Source organism: Caretta caretta, chromosome 4 (assembly GCF_965140235.1).
Source record: "Caretta caretta isolate rCarCar2 chromosome 4, rCarCar1.hap1, whole genome shotgun sequence".
Lineage (NCBI taxonomy): Eukaryota > Metazoa > Chordata > Testudines > Cheloniidae > Caretta > Caretta caretta.
This window is the reverse complement of record NC_134209.1, coordinates 37,613,686-37,630,556: the sequence shown is the minus strand read 5'-3', so window position 1 is coordinate 37,630,556 and position 16,871 is coordinate 37,613,686. Positions and strand designations below refer to the sequence as shown.

Here is a 16,871-nt window from a genome sequence, read left to right as displayed (position 1 = left end):
CTGATTTGGAAATTTATTTTGCTTTAACATTACTGAAATCAGGTTTTCCTTTTGAAACTAAAAATTTCAATACCTATTTCAATAACATTTTCCATGTTCTTGACAAAAAATTTGATTTTTAAAAATCCATTAAAAATTGTGGGGGGGAAAAACTAAATGTGGGTCAATTTAGTACACTTCCTTAAAATATGTCAAAATTATTTTAATTTTGAAGACAGGTATTCATTTTTCAACCTGCTCTTCTCAACAAAAATAAGTAAGTAATATTTATACCTTTTAATTTTTCAAACTGCTATACAAACATTGTCTTTCCAACTCCCCTATGAAGTAAGTTAACATAGGAGAGTTGAAATTATAATTCAGAAGTTCCTGGCTCCTAGCCCAGTTGATTGCAGTACATCACATGGCTTCTCCCGTTCAAATACAGGCCCCAGTTATACAAATAGTCCCTTACATGAGGACGGCTGCGTTCACACATAGTCATGTACCTTGATGGGAGCTGAGAAGTTTCTGATGCTCCTTGCCTCCCCACCAACAGACAAATTGTAAGCATTTTTCAATTCCAGCTCTAACCAGGCTGAGCTTACTAAGATACAGAACCAGACGTTAAGAAAGCTGAGACTGCAGGCCCAATAAGAAATGTGAAGAAGTAGGGCCGTCCCACTCAGTGGCATATGGCCAGGCATATTATGGCTGTATAATTCTGCCCCTCCCCCCGCCCAGCCTCCCACCAAAAAAATCTAAAGAAATTTTTAGCCTGATCCCGGAAATTTTTGTTCAAGATGGACAGAAAGCTGTTCAGATAGGTATGTTGAGATAAATAATATCGTCTGGAGGCTCCTGCCTTCCCAGGAAATTCATAAGATCTGTCCAGGATCTAGAACCAATTTGATATTTTCAGTTACTTTTGGACAGTGGTGTTCACAGAGGTCTTGGAAGGACAGGCTGATATAAATACCCATATATCTAGTACTGCATTTTGCTAGTCAAAAAAGAAACCAGAATAGGGAGAGTAGAGTGTCACAGAGTGTATGGAGGAGAGGGACAAGAGTGGGGAATCCTCTCCTTATCTAATGTTAACTACATAGCCCAATAAGTCTCTGTATGCGGTAACGATTTCCAGTAGGTACATTTTCAGAGTGGTAGCTGTGTTAGTCTGTATCAGCAAAAAAACCGAGGAATCCTTGTGGCACCTTAGAGACTAATATAGTTATTTGGGCATAAGCTTTCGTGGGCTAAAACCCACTTCATCGGATGCATGCAGTGGAAAATACAGTAGGAAGATATATATACACACAGAGAACATGAAAAAATGGGTGTTGCCATACCATTTGTAACGAGACCAATCAATTAAGGTGGGCTATTATCAGTAGGAGAAAAAAACCTTTTGTAGTGATAATCAGGATGGCCCATTTCAAACAGTTGACAAGAAGGTGTAAGTAACAGTAGGGGGGGAAAATTAGCACGGGGAAATAGTTTTTACTTTGTGTAATGACCCATCCACTCCCAGTCTTTATTCAAGCCTAATGTAACGGTGTCCAGTTTGCAAATTAATTCCAATTCTGCAAGAACACCTCAGCTATACCCCATGGCCTTGCAGGCATATAAGCTCCGATTCTCATAGAGGTCATGGGAAAAAAACCAATCTTGAGGAGAGATTTAAATAAGGATAGGATAGGGTTCTCTCAGACAAGTTTAGAATAGGCATTACATGAATGAAATAATACCTGAGTGGGCAGCAGTTGTGATGTCACAAAAAAGGGACTATGGCTTTATGCAGAGGAATAATGAAAATCTGTGTAATGCAAAAACATGCTTATATCACAATATCATGAGACAATCTCAAAACAGTGTGAGAATGTCACGAACACTCAATCACGTGACCACACAAATGATGACGTATGGAAACACCATGGTGATATGTAGCACCCACTCCCCTTACTGCACCTACTCTGAAGAACAAAATAATGTTGCAACATATTGATGTAAAATTCACAATGCGTGGGAACCCTGACAGAACTCCCAAGTAACTGCAACCTATTTTCATGCAAATAACCTTGGCAATATACACAGGAAAGAGAAATACATAAAGCATAAAAATGTCTCTCAGTGTAACTTTCTTTTTTTAAAGTCAGAATGAGACACTAGTGAATCTTGATGGGGGGGTATCAAGAATGAGATCAGGGGGCATAATCTTATTCTATGGTTAGTAAAGGCTGGCAGATGTTTTTGTCCAATCCCACCGCTGGATCAGTGCTCTGTGTTATTATTTATTAGCTATGCACTTCAAGACAGTTATCCTATAGCCCCACACAACAGGGGTCCCCGTAGGTGCAGGAGGGCTCTGCATGGAGCACCCTGTAGGGGCCAGGCCATCTTGTAGTACTGTAACTGACACCGCACCAATATTTTCACTAGCGCAGGTAATTTTATTTCCAGGTTTTCCAATGTGTTCCGCAGACCCTTTTCCCCCTATGGAAAAGGCTGGAAGTTCTTCCACAAGAACAGTCACGCTGTGTTTTGAACACCTCTAGCTTGTACACAGAGCACCTTCCCCGGTAGGGTGCTTGTGGCATTGGCCTGCTAAACCCAGGATTGTGAGTTCAATCCTTGAGGGGGCCATTTAGGGCTCTGGGGCAAAAATTGGGGGATTGGCCCTACTTTGAGGAAGGGGTTGGCCTAGATGTCCTCCTGAGGTCCCTTCCAACCCTGATATTCTATGAATTGAAAAATGCATCAAAGTCATAATTCATAGATGTAGGTGTGAGTTCTAATATATCGGATGCACAATTACAACAACAGCCACGCGGCGCGGGGACAAACGAGGACTAGTGGGGGGGGGGGGGTCACGTTTTTCCTCCTCCCCCCGGGGAACTTTTTAGCGTCCGGCCCCCGCGGACAATTCAAACACAGAGACACTTCGCGGGGCCCCTGCAGCTGCACTGCAGACTCCCCTGCACCTGACGCTTCCTACCGGGGCTCCACCGCTCTGGGGCGACCGCGGCAAGCAAACGGGCAGCAGCCCGGCGCCCCGCCGGCGGAGCGATGCTTCAGCCACCGCCATAAGCGGAAGCGGCCGCCCGTCGCCCGGCCCTCAAGAGGCGGCTCCAGCGGCAGCGAGCGCGCATGCACCGGCTCGGGCGGCCGCTTCGCGGAGCGCGCTTGGCGGGACGGCGGGAGCGGACCGGCGGCGGGGGCCCATGGCGAGCGCGGTAAGGGGCGTGGAACGTTCCCGGGCAGCTCCGGGGGGCTCGAGCGGGCGGGGAAGCGGGCTGCTGGGCCGGCAGCGCGCAGGGAGGCGGGAGGCTGCCGTGCAGGAAGGCCGCGTCCCAGCTTCCCCGCTGGGCTCGTCTGATCCGCACGCCCAGCGGGCGACCTGCTTGCAGCTGGGGTTTGCAGGGCCCTTGGGGCTGCTCGCGCTGGAGTTGCCCGGGGTTTTAGAGCAAGCAGGTGTTTTCATCGAGGATGTCCTTACATAAGGGTCCATCGCATGCGGTTAAATTGTGCTGTTGATCTTTCTTAAGCTTTGCGTTGCAAGCCCACAGCATCGTGTAGAGTACAGCATGGACTTGATCATCTATCATTTCTGTTATGGGGGCGCGCAAAGACCCCGGTTGGGATCGTGGGTGCTGTGTTCAAAGCCATGGTCCGGTCCCAAAGAGCTTATGATCTGAAGCCCCAGTGAGTTCAATAGAATTGCACACATGCATAAAGTGCCACCGGACTCCTTGTTACACACGCATAAAGTTATTCATGTATGTGTCTGCGGGAGTGCAGGCCTAAGCTGACAAGTAGCCCTGCACAGATAAGATCAAGGAGAAATATTCATGCATTCTTGACTCCTAAGAAGAACTATGATCATTATAAATGTGTTTGCCCCAACAGGGTAAATATGTATACATCAGTCTGGAAGGCTGGGTACATAATTAGTTGGGAAACTTGTTACTCTCATCTGCCTGTGTGGTTGCTGTGAAAAAGATTGGTATATCAATCTGTCTCTCAAAGGTTCTCAAATTTCATTGCACTGCGACCCCCTTCTGACAACAAAAATTACTACAGGACCCCAGGAGAAGGGACTGAAACCTGAGCCCACACAAGTCCTGCTCCCCAGTTCGGGGTGCCAAAGCTGAAGCCCAAGGGCTTCGGCCCCAGGTGGTGGGGCTTGAGCTTGAGTTTCGGCCCAGGCCTCAGCAAGTCTAAGCCAGCCCTGGCAACCCCATTAAAACGGGATCACAACCACTTTGGGGTCCTGGCCCACAGTTTGAGAACTGCTGCTTTACAACTATAAGATCATCAGGTACTGTTCACACAGTGACAATGAGTTGGCCGTTTCATGTAACTATTGCAGAATCTCTTGAGAGTATAACTCTACACCCTGCTTTCTTCCCCTCAACTACAGCCTACATCACCAGTCTGTCTGAGTAGGCCAAACAAGTAAATGATTGCCCAGACAGTGAAAGCTTGTCCTATCTACCAACCCTTCCAAGATAAGATGCAACTTCTACAACCCTTGTAGTGGGCTCAGCTGTAATGGCATAAACAGAAGATGATTGTGTGTTTGGAGGGCTAGCTTGATTGAATTAACAAATATACTGTTTTGATGCTAATATCTGTAATGAAAAACAAGAAAAATACAGCAAATAACCTTTTTCAATTATTGTCTTCGGACCTTTCAATGAAGCAACAGAAAATTAAATTTCAGCCTAATAATTTCTTAACAACACATTGATACCCTAATTTCACTTTTTAATATTCCAGGGGCCTGGATAAACATTAACTACTTATTATTTCAAGTGTCTTCCATAAAGGCTACACTTTTAGATTGAACAACATGTTGTAGACTGAGAGGTACTTGGAATGAGCCTTCTGCAACATCTTATCATATCTGTTGAGTTGTCTTATCCTTTTTTGCTTTTTATTTTTAGAGGTATTTATGTAGGAAAAACTAGGAACTTCTTACATTGACAATAAAAAAGGTAGAGGTGTAATGTTTGTTCATTGAATGTTCCCAGCCAACTAGGAAAGTCTAAGTCTATTCTATAACTTTTATTTTTAAGCCTTCTCTTTATTTAAATAACCTATACCCATGCACATTTTGAAAACATTTACTCTTAAATGCTCACATTTAATCTGAGAGAATGAATCAGCTTTCATAATGTGGAAAAAGGCTTAACTGAAAACTCCCAAGTTATTTACAGGTTGACAATTCCTCTTGTACTTTGATCCCTAGAAATTGACTAGATTTCCTGGCAAACTTTCAGGGGTTTAATCAAAGCATTCAGCACTGCAAAGCAGTGTAACTTGTTGGTTTCTATGCAGCTGCTTTCCCAAAGTTAATATATCACATTTATTATATGCATACACACAATAATGCAAATAAACTAGCCTTAAGTTTGTGAAAAGGGCTGGGAAGAAAGTAACAAAGGCTTTTATGTTTGGGGGAAATTGATTGTAATGACTATTCCAGTATAAGGTAACTATTTTGGGATAGCTCCCCCATGTTGGCACTTTGGAATAATTACTCTGCTCACAAAGCTATAGCTATGCCAGTCGATTTCCCTGTGTAGAGAAGGCCTTAAATTCAGCTTCAGAATTCATTAGAACAGGCCTCCGTGTTCTGTGGCAAGCTATTGCATGTAGCATTTTCCTGAAAAAGATGCTGTCTTGTGTGGTTAAAAAGGAGAATAATTTAAGTTAACAGTCGTACTACCTGCATAAGATTTTTCCATAGCTCCTCAGACAATGGAACTGAAGCTCATAAGACTTTTTTAGAAAGGGAAATCAAAGAGCATTCCAGATCCTCATTCTCACAGGACCCAATTCTGCTCTTGGTGATATGGATGTAACTCCTATGCTGACTTTCTCAGTTGGAAGTGCATCCATGTAACTGGAGGCAGAATTGGAGCCATTGATTCTAAAAAACGTTGTTTTCAAGAATCTAAGTTCTGTTTATCTTCAAAATGTTTCTACCCTTCTTAATTGAAAAAGAGAGCTTCTCTAGATAAATAAATGCAGTGTGGTTTTAGGATGAAATTCATCTGCGATGCTGAAGCCTACACAGAGTCTTGGTTGTGGGCAGTTCTGCTGACAGAGTGGTCACGCAGAAGTATCTGTGCATCCCCTATGCATTGCGTAAAGGTTCTCTGTGCTGGCCACATATAGTCTGCTGTAGAAAGCCACAATAGGAGCAGGCTGGGTGTGGGGCAACAGAGTGACCTCTGTGTTGATCCAAACTCTTATGTGAGACAGATGGCTTAACTAAATTTTCCAAGTTTTGTAATCTTGATTGTGTGTACTGCTGGCACTAGCTACAGAAAAATACCATGTGCCTGACATAAATGCTGATTGTTTATTTTAAAATGTCACTAGCATTATCTAACATTTTTCATATGGCACACACACACACACACACACACACACACACACCCATTACCACAACGTACTGCCTTCAAAGTACTAAAATAACACTTTAAGTCCAGATCTGGTGGTTCTTGTTTAAGTTCCTGAAAGCAAAAGTAGGGCAACTGTCCCTTTGTTCTAAAGTCATTGGGAGTTGAGGGTTGGATCTCACCCATAACTTCATATCTGGGATTATTTCCCCAAAATAGTAGCCTTTCTTTTCTTTGTTCCCTCCACTGAACAAGAATTATTATAAATGAACAGTGCAATAACTCTGTTCTTCTTTCTCATTTAGGTTATTAAATGCAAGGCTGCTGTTGCCTGGGAGGCAGGTAAACCACTCTCTATAGAAGAGGTGGAGGTTGCGTCACCAAAAGCACATGAAGTCCGTATTAAGGTAACTTAAGCAAATGTTTATTGCTCGCTTTACAGTTTGTATTTTGGGAGACCAGATAATAGAAGTGAATAATTTGTTTGCCCTTGTAGGACAAAAATGTTGAATTTATAGAGTTTGTGTTATCTGTTTGTTTGAAACCTAGGTCAGACTCGAAAGAAGAGGATGGTGTCTGGTTTTTGGGGTGGCATAAAATGAAATGGCTGCTGGTCTGAGGCCTAACACTTATTTTGGTCTTGGGCCAAAGTCTAAAAATCACTGCTATTCTGAGGGATCAGTGCCATTTTAAACCGTCTGAGCGAGAAAAACGTGCTTTATCCCAATGGAAACCTCATCTCATTTATTTTCATTTTTCACATTGTATGGGACATTCAGTGCTAGCCATTTTAGGTCATAATTTATCAGACCTTAAACTCATCACTGTGATTAGCATCTTGCACGCTCCAGATCTTCACTTCTGATTCTAATGACTTCTAATAGGCAGTATCTCCCAAACTAATATATAGGATGCAATGTGCCTCAATGAAAAGAGTCCACATGAGGTCCTGTGTGCTGCTTAAGACTTCTATTAAGAACTTACATTGGATTTTTGAGTGCTTATAATGTTATATGAACCCTCTGTACGGGGTGATTTTTTTCACTGTTGGAGATTGATCCCATTTGAAATCTGGGGTACCACATTGTTTTCAAATGGCATAGAGCACTGGCTTTAGCAGATCTTGAGCCAGCAGCTGCCAATTTCATGTCAGAACTGAAGAGATGAGAAACAAACAGAGATCAAAGCAATGTGATTATTTTTTCAGGTCCAATATCTCTTGTGAGTTGCCGGAGCTAAAAACACTTTGGTTAAACTACTACAAAAGACTTCAGAATTAGTGAATTCATCCTAGCATTAGTCTTGGATTACTGACCAGGAAAAATATTTCAATACCAGTTATCTCTTTAGATTCTCCTTCATTACCTCCAGAATATTTCAGATTATAATATTCCTTTAGGTGGTTGCCACTGCAGTCTGTCACACAGATGCCTATACGCTGAGTGGTGCTGATCCTGAGGGGTGTTTCCCAGTGATCTTGGGTCATGAAGGAGCAGGAATTGTGGAGAGTGTTGGGGAAGGAGTAACTAAATTAAAACCAGGTAAGAAAACATTTGGTCTTCACAAGCGCTTTTTCTAGTTTCTTTGGAAATCTTGCTTCAATGGAATAAATTGCTCAGACTTGTCCACTGAAAAGCAGAATTGATGAGCTGCTGTGATGAGTTTTTTTGGGCTACACCTGCCTAAAGTTTTCCTTCATGCGGGTGGTCCAATACTAACCTAACTAATGTGCTCTTGGTTTACTGTTCAGAAGAGAATAGTTTACAGGGTTATTATGTAATACTTTATGAAGAAACTATTTTGAATTCAGTTTGTGTTCTAAAAGAGTCAGTTGTTTTTAACCAATTGAACAATTAGAGATAACAGCTGTCTAAATACACTGGTTTTTCCATATAGGTTTTACATCTTTGTTCCTATTTGTTCTTGTTGAACTTTAGATGGAAATTGATCGTTTACTCAGACATGAGATGAATCAGGGTTTTTTATACAACGTACTTTACAAAACCTGTACTTTGTCATTCTATATTTGAAAGCATTTTGGAGACTTCAAATGCACAAATAAGAATGCATGAATTATTGCCCCCATTAAAATTTCATAGTATTGACCATGTTACATTTGACCACATACCAAATGTGTGTATGTTCTGACATACTGTCCTTTCAGTCTTTAAACAGCTAGTCATATGAAATGTTTCTCTTGTTATGTTCTCTAGGTGACACAGTCATCCCACTGTACGTCCCACAATGTGGAGAATGCAAATTCTGTTTGAACCCTAAAACCAATCTCTGCCAAAAGATAAGGTTGGTGTACTTTTTTCTTGATACACACAGAATAATAATTGTTCAGTGTACGCTTACTTTTGTAACAAAGTTAACTGAATTTGTATCAAATTGTTTTGAATTCAGGTAACATCAGATCAAATGCAGAGCAAGGTCATTTAGTTGGAAAGATGCATATTTTAGGTTTGTTATGCAATACCCATTTTTCCCCCCCTCCTTTCAAGGCTTAGCAGTAGTGGTTTTTTTGTTGTTGTTGTCTTTTCTGGCCTTACTTAAATTCACTTCTTTGTGTGTGGCTGTGATACTATGCCACAAATACTGTCATTTGTCAGGGTATCTAGTATGCGAGGATGTATTCAAAATTCTGTTTGATTCAAGTGGTAGTTTATCGTAGAAAATTATTGCCCTTTGAATGGGGAAAAAACAACTCTCTGTGGTCAATATCTTCAACCCAAGGAACAAGTAGTTCTCCCTTTGTAAACAAGAATCACAGTCTGTTTTCTACACTTTAAAAGGTCTTTGTCCTAAAATGTGATGCACTTCAGTTAGCCTTTGCTAAGTAGTCGCATGTTTAGATCTCAGTCATGTAAGCCAGTGGCTCTCAATCTTCCCAGACCACTGTACCCCTTTCAAGAGTCTGATTTATCTTGTGTACCCGAAGTTTCACCTCACTTAAATTACTTGCTTACAAAATTCGACAAAAATACAAAAGGGTCACAGCACACTATTACTGAAAAATTACTCACTTTCTCATTTTTACCATTAGATAAATCAATTGGAATATAAATATTGTGCTTACATTTCAGTGTGTAGTCTATAGAGCAGTATGAACAGGTCATCGTATGAAATTTTAGTCTGTACCGACTTCGCTAGTGCTTTTTATGTAGCCTGCTGTAAAACTAGGTAAATATTTAGATGAGTTGATGTACCCCTTGGAAACCCTCTGCGTATCCCCAGGTTGAGAACTACTGATGTAAGCCACTCAGCCAGCAGCAGAGCTCCAGCAGTAATAGTGGCTACCATTTTAGCAGACCCAGATTAAATCGCAAGTAAACACTAGCATGACCTCAGTTTCCATTCATGCCTGTCACAAAACCACTATCCACTGTGATGGGATTGGCAGAGGCTGCTCAGCAGAGACTTGGGGTATATCTACACTGCAATCACAGGATGTGATTGTTTTCTTTTTTTTAAGCTCATCTAAACGTACCCAAGCTAGCTTGATTAAGACTAGCTAGGGAACCAGTAGCAGTGAAGTACGTGCCTCTAGGCAGGTAAACTAGCCTGCTCAGAACCCTGAGTAGCTACTTGGGTGACTACCCCATGCTGATGCCTGGGCTGCCTCAGCTTCACTGCCCGGATACCCAAAGTAGCGAGATTAAAACTAGTTCAGGTATAAGTGCACAAATTGCAAATCACACCCCACGATTGCAGCGTAGGCATACCCTGGGACTAAAAGGAGAGAGGACACGGTGGGGCAGGACTGGGGTGTGTTAGAAAGGTCAGTTATGGTTTATATGCAATGTGTGGTTTCCTGAATGTCTGTGTCAGAGCACTATTAGGTCCTGCTTTATCAAAGCACTTGAAGTGCTTACGTCCCACTGAAGCCAAATGCATCTTAAGAACTTCGATGAACTGAGGCCTTGGAACCTGATCCAAAGCCTGTTAAAGTCGGTAGAAAGACTGCAACATGCCTGTCATCTCTAACTTTCATGAACTCAAGTTTTACTTAAATGTCTTCAAAATTTTTACTCTGCGGGTAATCATATAACTAAATCTCCATGCACCATTCAGGAACTGTACCACTTGGTGAAAATTAAGTCACTTCCTAGACTCTCTCCTGTCACTTTCTGTGACACTGTATTAAATATCCTTTGTTGTACTGTTTATTTTTCAGAGTTACCCAAGGAAAAGGACTGATGCCCGACGGTACCAGCAGGTTCACCTGCAAAGGGAAGCAGATTTACCACTTCATGGGGACTAGCACCTTCTCCGAATACACCGTTGTAGCTGATATCTCTGTGGCTAAAATCGATGCTGCAGCTCCTCTGGATAAAGTTTGCCTGTTGGGCTGTGGAATTTCAACAGGTTACGGAGCTGTCCTCAACACTGCCCAGGTACGGGATCTAGCTGATCACTCTCTTCCCCATACCTGTGGCTAATGACAGTAAAAGTACTGTAATGAAAATCTGTTAAGGCTGGGCTTGGAGAAAGTAAGACCAGAGGAACAGCCGCTGAGTGGGCAGAGGGAGATAGGACATGTGCTCACCACTTCCTTCCTTCCTCTTCCATTGCCAAATCTGACAAGGAGCCGGACCAAGTAGGAAACGGGAAGATTGACCTGGGCTTCCCACCTGTTTAGCCTCAGCAGACGAAGTCAGATCAAAAACCTTGTTTCTCCTTCTCCCAGCTCTCTTTGTGCAGAGTGGGGTAGAGGAAGCATGTCTTGATGGAGGCAAGTGGCTGTGGCGAGGAGCCACCTTGAACTGTTCAGGAATTTGTTTGTGGATGGGTATTATTGGTCAGTTGGGATTACCTTATAGTAAGGACAGACTTGTACATATTGACAATGTTGTAAAGTTGCTTTAAATATTCTCTTTGATACAGTGATCTCTGCTTCCACCTGTTCTCATGCTACCATCCTACTATGTGGCAGGTGCTCCTGCTTTGTTTCGGGGGGGGGGCGGACTTCCCACTGTTCTAGTGGAGACCGAGCCATTACCCACCTTTTGGGTAAGGAGTAAACTTAGCCCATTACAGCCCTTCAAAAACAATTCATAAAAAAATCTGGCATACTTCCCTACATCTGAATGATGATGACTTGCAATTTTGGATTTTTATTCTCTATTTTTCTTAATAATCTGTATTTCTCATACATGTGGAAGGATGTGTTGTTTTTCCTCCCTCCTGAACAGATTTCTCTTGCTCTGTTAGGTGGAACCTGGTTCTACCTGTGCCGTCTTTGGATTGGGAGGAGTTGGGCTGGCAGTTATTATGGGCTGTAAAGTGGCTGGAGCTTCCCGGATCATCGGCATTGATCTCAACAAAGATAAATTTGCCAAGGCTAAAGAGTTTGGAGCCACTGAGTGCATCAACCCTCAGGACTTTAAGAAGCCCATACAGGAGGCGCTGGTTGAGCTTACTGATGGTGGAGTGGACTACTCTTTTGAGTGCATTGGGAACGTTGGTGTCATGGTAAGCGTGCACATAGCAGTACTGAAAGGGAAGTTTAACTACATCTTGGGATAGGTAATAACCTTAAAAGAAAGACAAGCGCCTTTCTGTTTACAAGGGAGTATTCTATCATATTTCTTTTCTGTTGAGAGTAGCCTGGTAATTCTTATATAGTAGACTAAAAGGGTCCATTTCAACCAATCCTAATTATAAAATGAAAGACAAGTCTACTGCTTAGGTGGAAAACACAGCTCCTTTATGTTCTAAAATATAATTATGGAAGAAAATTAGTCGTGCAAACCTTAGCAGAGCTGAAAAACAAAATATCAGCAAATAGACTCCGTGACTTCACATTTTCACCTTTCCTCCCACATGACAAACTTAATGCCCTAATTACAATATTGCTAGGTGGAATGTGTCTTCCTAATTCTTTTAGTAACAGTGTAGACCAGCTTGTTCTTTCTAAGTACAATCCAGCATCCATTGAAATGGACAGACTCCATGTGGGAGATGGGAATGCACTATAAGTGTTTTAAAAACAAAAGTGTGGGGCAAGGTGTAGGAATATTGGCCATTTTACCAATTAAATTTATATATACTTGTCAGAATTTTTTTCTTAACTAGGTACAGCATCGCTGACATGCTCAATAATGTTAAAAAAATGAAGAAATCTCTGTGGGGCTATATAGCATCTATATAATAGATGCTTCTTAGCAGTAATTAGCTTTCTTTCTGTTTGAAGAGGGCTGCCTTGGAATCCTGTCACAAAGGCTGGGGAGTCAGCGTGATAGTTGGAGTAGCTGCTTCTGGTCAGGAGATCTCTACCCGTCCCTTCCAGCTAGTAACGGGTCGCACGTGGAAAGGGACTGCCTTTGGAGGTAACTTTCTGGCACACTGATGATCTATCTACTAAAAGAGGGATAAAGTACTGTCTTCCTCTGTGGTTGTACAAGAAACTGGTTCCTATCAAGTCATTCTTAATGAATGCTACACTAGCTTTTCAAATATAACCTTTTATAAATAACTATCCCCCATAGACAAGCTGTGAATGATCATCTTTCTGTTGCATATTATGAATTTAAAATGCAAGTAGCAGCCATAAGGGGAGAATTTCTTCTGTGCAGTTCTATAGCTGTATCATGGTTGAGGTGCAAATAACAAGAGCTGCTCACCTGGGAAATGAGGAATAATGTAAACATGTTTGTGTAAGTAACTGCCCTGTTTAATCACTGAGCAAATGGAATCATTGAGCTCTGTTGTGAGGATGCACAGCTGGGGGAGAGGGGGGTGGTTTTAGACAGTAAAAGGGGATCCTTTAAGAAGAAACTGTTTAGATATAATTCAGGAAGGAAAAGCTGCTGGAGTCTTCACAAAGTGCCACTCTTATACAACTCTTTTCCGGGCGTACAAAACTCTGCTGTGGTCTAGTTATAAAATACATAAATGTAGACCAGGAAGAGGGCTGAGCACCAGTTTTCTGAGGTGATCTCAACTAGACATTGAACACACATCCCTCCCATTTTGACTGGTATTTTAGCTGTACTCTTGCATTCTTTACTCCAGTGTTATTCTGCAGGCAGATGGGTATGGATATTGTGACATGATCCTAGGATCTCTCTCATACCATGAAAACTGAGCTTTAATGACTAATACTATTGAGGGGTAGGGTTGATATATTTTATTTCCTACCTCTACCCTAGTATGGTTTTGATTTACTGGGTGGGGAAAAAAAAAAATTTGTGTTTTTTCAGGTTGGAAGAGTGTAGAGAGTGTACCAAAGCTGGTGGCTGAATACATGTCGAAAAAGATCAAAGTCGATGAATTTGTGACTCACACGCTGCCTTTTGACAAAATTAATGAGGCTTTTGAACTGCTGCATGCAGGGAAGAGGTAAGTTTAAATGTCTTATGTCCATAAGATTGAATAGCTCAATAAGAGTTTGTAGGCCACTACTATGTTCCTCCTCTCGAGCTACTTGTTGTTCTGATACCTGCCCCATGCATCCCCTTTGTGTTTCAGATATGGTGTGTGAAGTGCTATGCACCAAGTATGTTCATGCACACCTAGAGCAACTAATTGCTCACTCTGTTTCTAGGTCAGTGCTGCAACATCAACTTCTGTTTTGAGTGGGGACAGGGGAAAGGCAAGGAAAATAAAATTAGTGTTGGTGTCTGAGCAGAGGAGGAAACAAAGTGGAAAAAAACTATAGCCATAAAGGACAAAAATTTTAAAAAGCTAACTTCAAGAACCAGAATAAAAGTAGAGACTGAGAAGGAAACAAAAGAAAGTACTTGGATATTAAAATCCCAATGAAACTTAATTCAGAACAATTAGCATTATTTTAGATTACACTTGAATCTCAGAGTTAAACTGAGTCAGCTACCTTCCTCATTTGGAACTGGAAGTACACAATCAAGCAGCAGCTGCCAAAAAAAATAAACAGCAAATACAATACAGCACTGGTAAATGTAAACTACTACAAAAATAAAGGGAAAGCAGCGTTTTTCTTCTGCATAATATTTCAAAGCTGTATTAAGTCAATGTTCAGTTGTAAACTTTTGAAAGAGCAAAATTTTGTTCAGTTATGAACAACCTCCATGCCTGTGAGAACTGAGATTCTACTGTACTCCATTAAATAGAAGGTTTGAATTTCATGTTCCTCAAACAAGTATCTTAAATAATTGGCTGATAGCTAGGTTAGATTCAGTATTAACAATCATCTGGTAGTGGGCTGTTAATGACCAGTATACATTTATTAACATGCTGGATTTGTTCTGTCCTTATCTTGTTCACCAATGGATTTTTCCCCCTCTCTAACATGAGACTGGAGGCGGAACTAAAGAACCTTCAGTCACTGGCTATGTGACTTAACTCTGCCCATGTTATCTTGCCTAGAGTTTCTTCTCTGCTCAGGTAAATGGCAAGATTGTGCTGCTGTTTGCAAAGCAAGCCTCAGCTATAGCAATAAGTAAATTCAAAAAACACACTTCCTCAGGAAAGGCTCTCATTGAGCTTGATGCAAGCCTGGAGGAAAAAACATGAACGTTATTTTCAGATTGTGAATCAGTGCAGCAGCAATTCTGCCACCTGGTGAATACCAAATGACATATCACAAAAGCATAATATACAGTCCAGGATCTGTTCCAGTCATAATATATCCCTGGCAACCTTTGTGAAAGGGATGGTCTGGTTCTCTCCCTATAAAGCAAAGGCTGGATCTACTCATGGATTTTATATAACATTTCTCTTTGCATGTGAAGAAGAAAGCCTGTCCATAGACCCAATGGCAGAATCCATAGCTGTGACTTAGAGCCTAAGAAGGTTGAACTCAAAGGAAAAGGCAACATCCAGTTTGTCTTAGAAATAGCATTAAGTTTGGTTCTCCAAGCTGATGAGTTCCATGCCTGTAAGTCAAAGGCCAGATGACTGGGAATTCATCAGGATAGTAAGAAAGAGCTTTAAATCCAACTTCTAATTGAGTTTCAAGGCAATCTGTATGAAATAGCTATCTTTCCCCCCTAGAAATAGAAGCCGGATTAATAAATGGTCCAGGTCACTTACCTATTAAGAGCATGGATAAATGGAGAAGGGAAAAATCAACTGGTGGACATGATAGGAATCAGACAAAAACATGGTGGTCTCTCTTTTTAAACTAGTAATTACATTTTATCTTTTCTAACACTGACAACTGCAGACACAACATTGCCCACACAAATTTTACCCAATTAACTTGTAGGAAATGAGACTTAAAACCTATCCAATTTGTAACTATTTAGTGCACTTCTGTGCTCTCATGTGAGCAGCCTCTAAAATTTAAATAGTAAAAGCTATTTTAAATTCAGGCTGGGGCAGAAGAAAATACATTTAAAGCCATCCATTTGACTCAGTTGACAAAAGGTCAAATACTGAAAATTGACTTTAGAACTTGTATAGGTTTTTTTTAAATAGTCTCAAATCTAAATTTCATGTGGAAGAACGTATTTACCCTTTAAATGCTTACTTCAAAGATGTATGACATAGGGAACTGAAGACACTAACCAACATGACTGACCAGTTTCTCAACTTAGCTGATAATTTTAAAAAAGGAAATATTCGTTAGAGGGGATGGGAGGCTTGCTCTTAGATGAGATGTAGGATTAAGTAACATTTCAGGAACAGTGGTAAAAGTCTTATTGATACCCATTTTTGTCTTTTTTCAAGCATTCGATGTGTCCTGAAACTTTAAGGATCCCGAAGACGGAACCTGCCAGTCTTAGCACTATGCTGTGTCTACTAGTTAATGGAGCTTTTGGAAGAGGTGTAGGATCAGCTGAAGAGAAAATTCAGTTGTGATGGGAAAACTATCTGCTTTAGGATCATAGTCTCTATTAAATCATATGTAACCTGATCTCAGACGAATGATAAATACTAAATCCAGTTATGAAACTAATGCTGGTTGTGGTCATGAAATTAATGTTTTATTCTATACTAGTCACTCCTGAATTCTGACAGTGCCAAAATCTTTAAAGCTGCTTGATAGGTTTTTTTGTAAACACCACTTAAACTTTCATTCCTTTAGTCATTAATTTGTTTTCTCTAGTTCTAAAAGAAGTTATTAGGTGGAGCACGTAAGACCTAAAAGTCTGTGGGTTGCAGACATGCATAGAGGAACTTCCTCCCCATGCAAAATGGGATGGGGAAAAGACCCAGCTGTTATCTGCAGCAGCTTCCTAATCCTCATGCTGGGGGGATCTTCCTGCAGTGCTCATCAGCAGTAAAAGTTAAATGTTGCAGTTAAGCTCTCCCATTGCAGAGAACCCCATGGATGAAGGGAGGATATTTCCACTGTTTTATTAGTTCAGAGCTAGGCTTTTTTTCAAACCACAGCCACTAGATTCTTATCATGGGAAGCTTAGTTTCTGCAGATGATTGAACCGCCAGTGAAATACTGCACTACAGGCTGAAGCTGACCTTATCCTAACTATCTTTCATAGTACAGTCTAAGGAGAAGACTCTGAGCAAACTCCTGTCCTAACTTAACTGCTGTGG

The 16,871-nt window shown here is 41.2% G+C and overlaps 1 protein-coding gene across 1 annotated transcript; it reads left to right on the top strand.

Moving 5' to 3' along the window:
• The first annotated feature begins 2,892 nt into the window (after positions 1 to 2,892).
• Positions 2,893 to 16,272, top strand: LOC125635254 (alcohol dehydrogenase class-3). The gene is made up of 9 exons (XM_048846675.2): positions 2,893 to 3,212; positions 6,695 to 6,796; positions 7,789 to 7,930; positions 8,603 to 8,690; positions 10,567 to 10,786; positions 11,604 to 11,864; positions 12,586 to 12,721; positions 13,595 to 13,733; positions 16,044 to 16,272. The coding sequence occupies exons 1-9, from the start codon at positions 3,201 to 3,203 to the stop codon at positions 16,066 to 16,068; spliced, it is 1,125 nt and encodes a 374-aa protein (XP_048702632.1). The 5' UTR covers positions 2,893 to 3,200; the 3' UTR covers positions 16,069 to 16,272.
• The last annotated feature ends 599 nt before the right edge of the window (positions 16,273 to 16,871 follow it).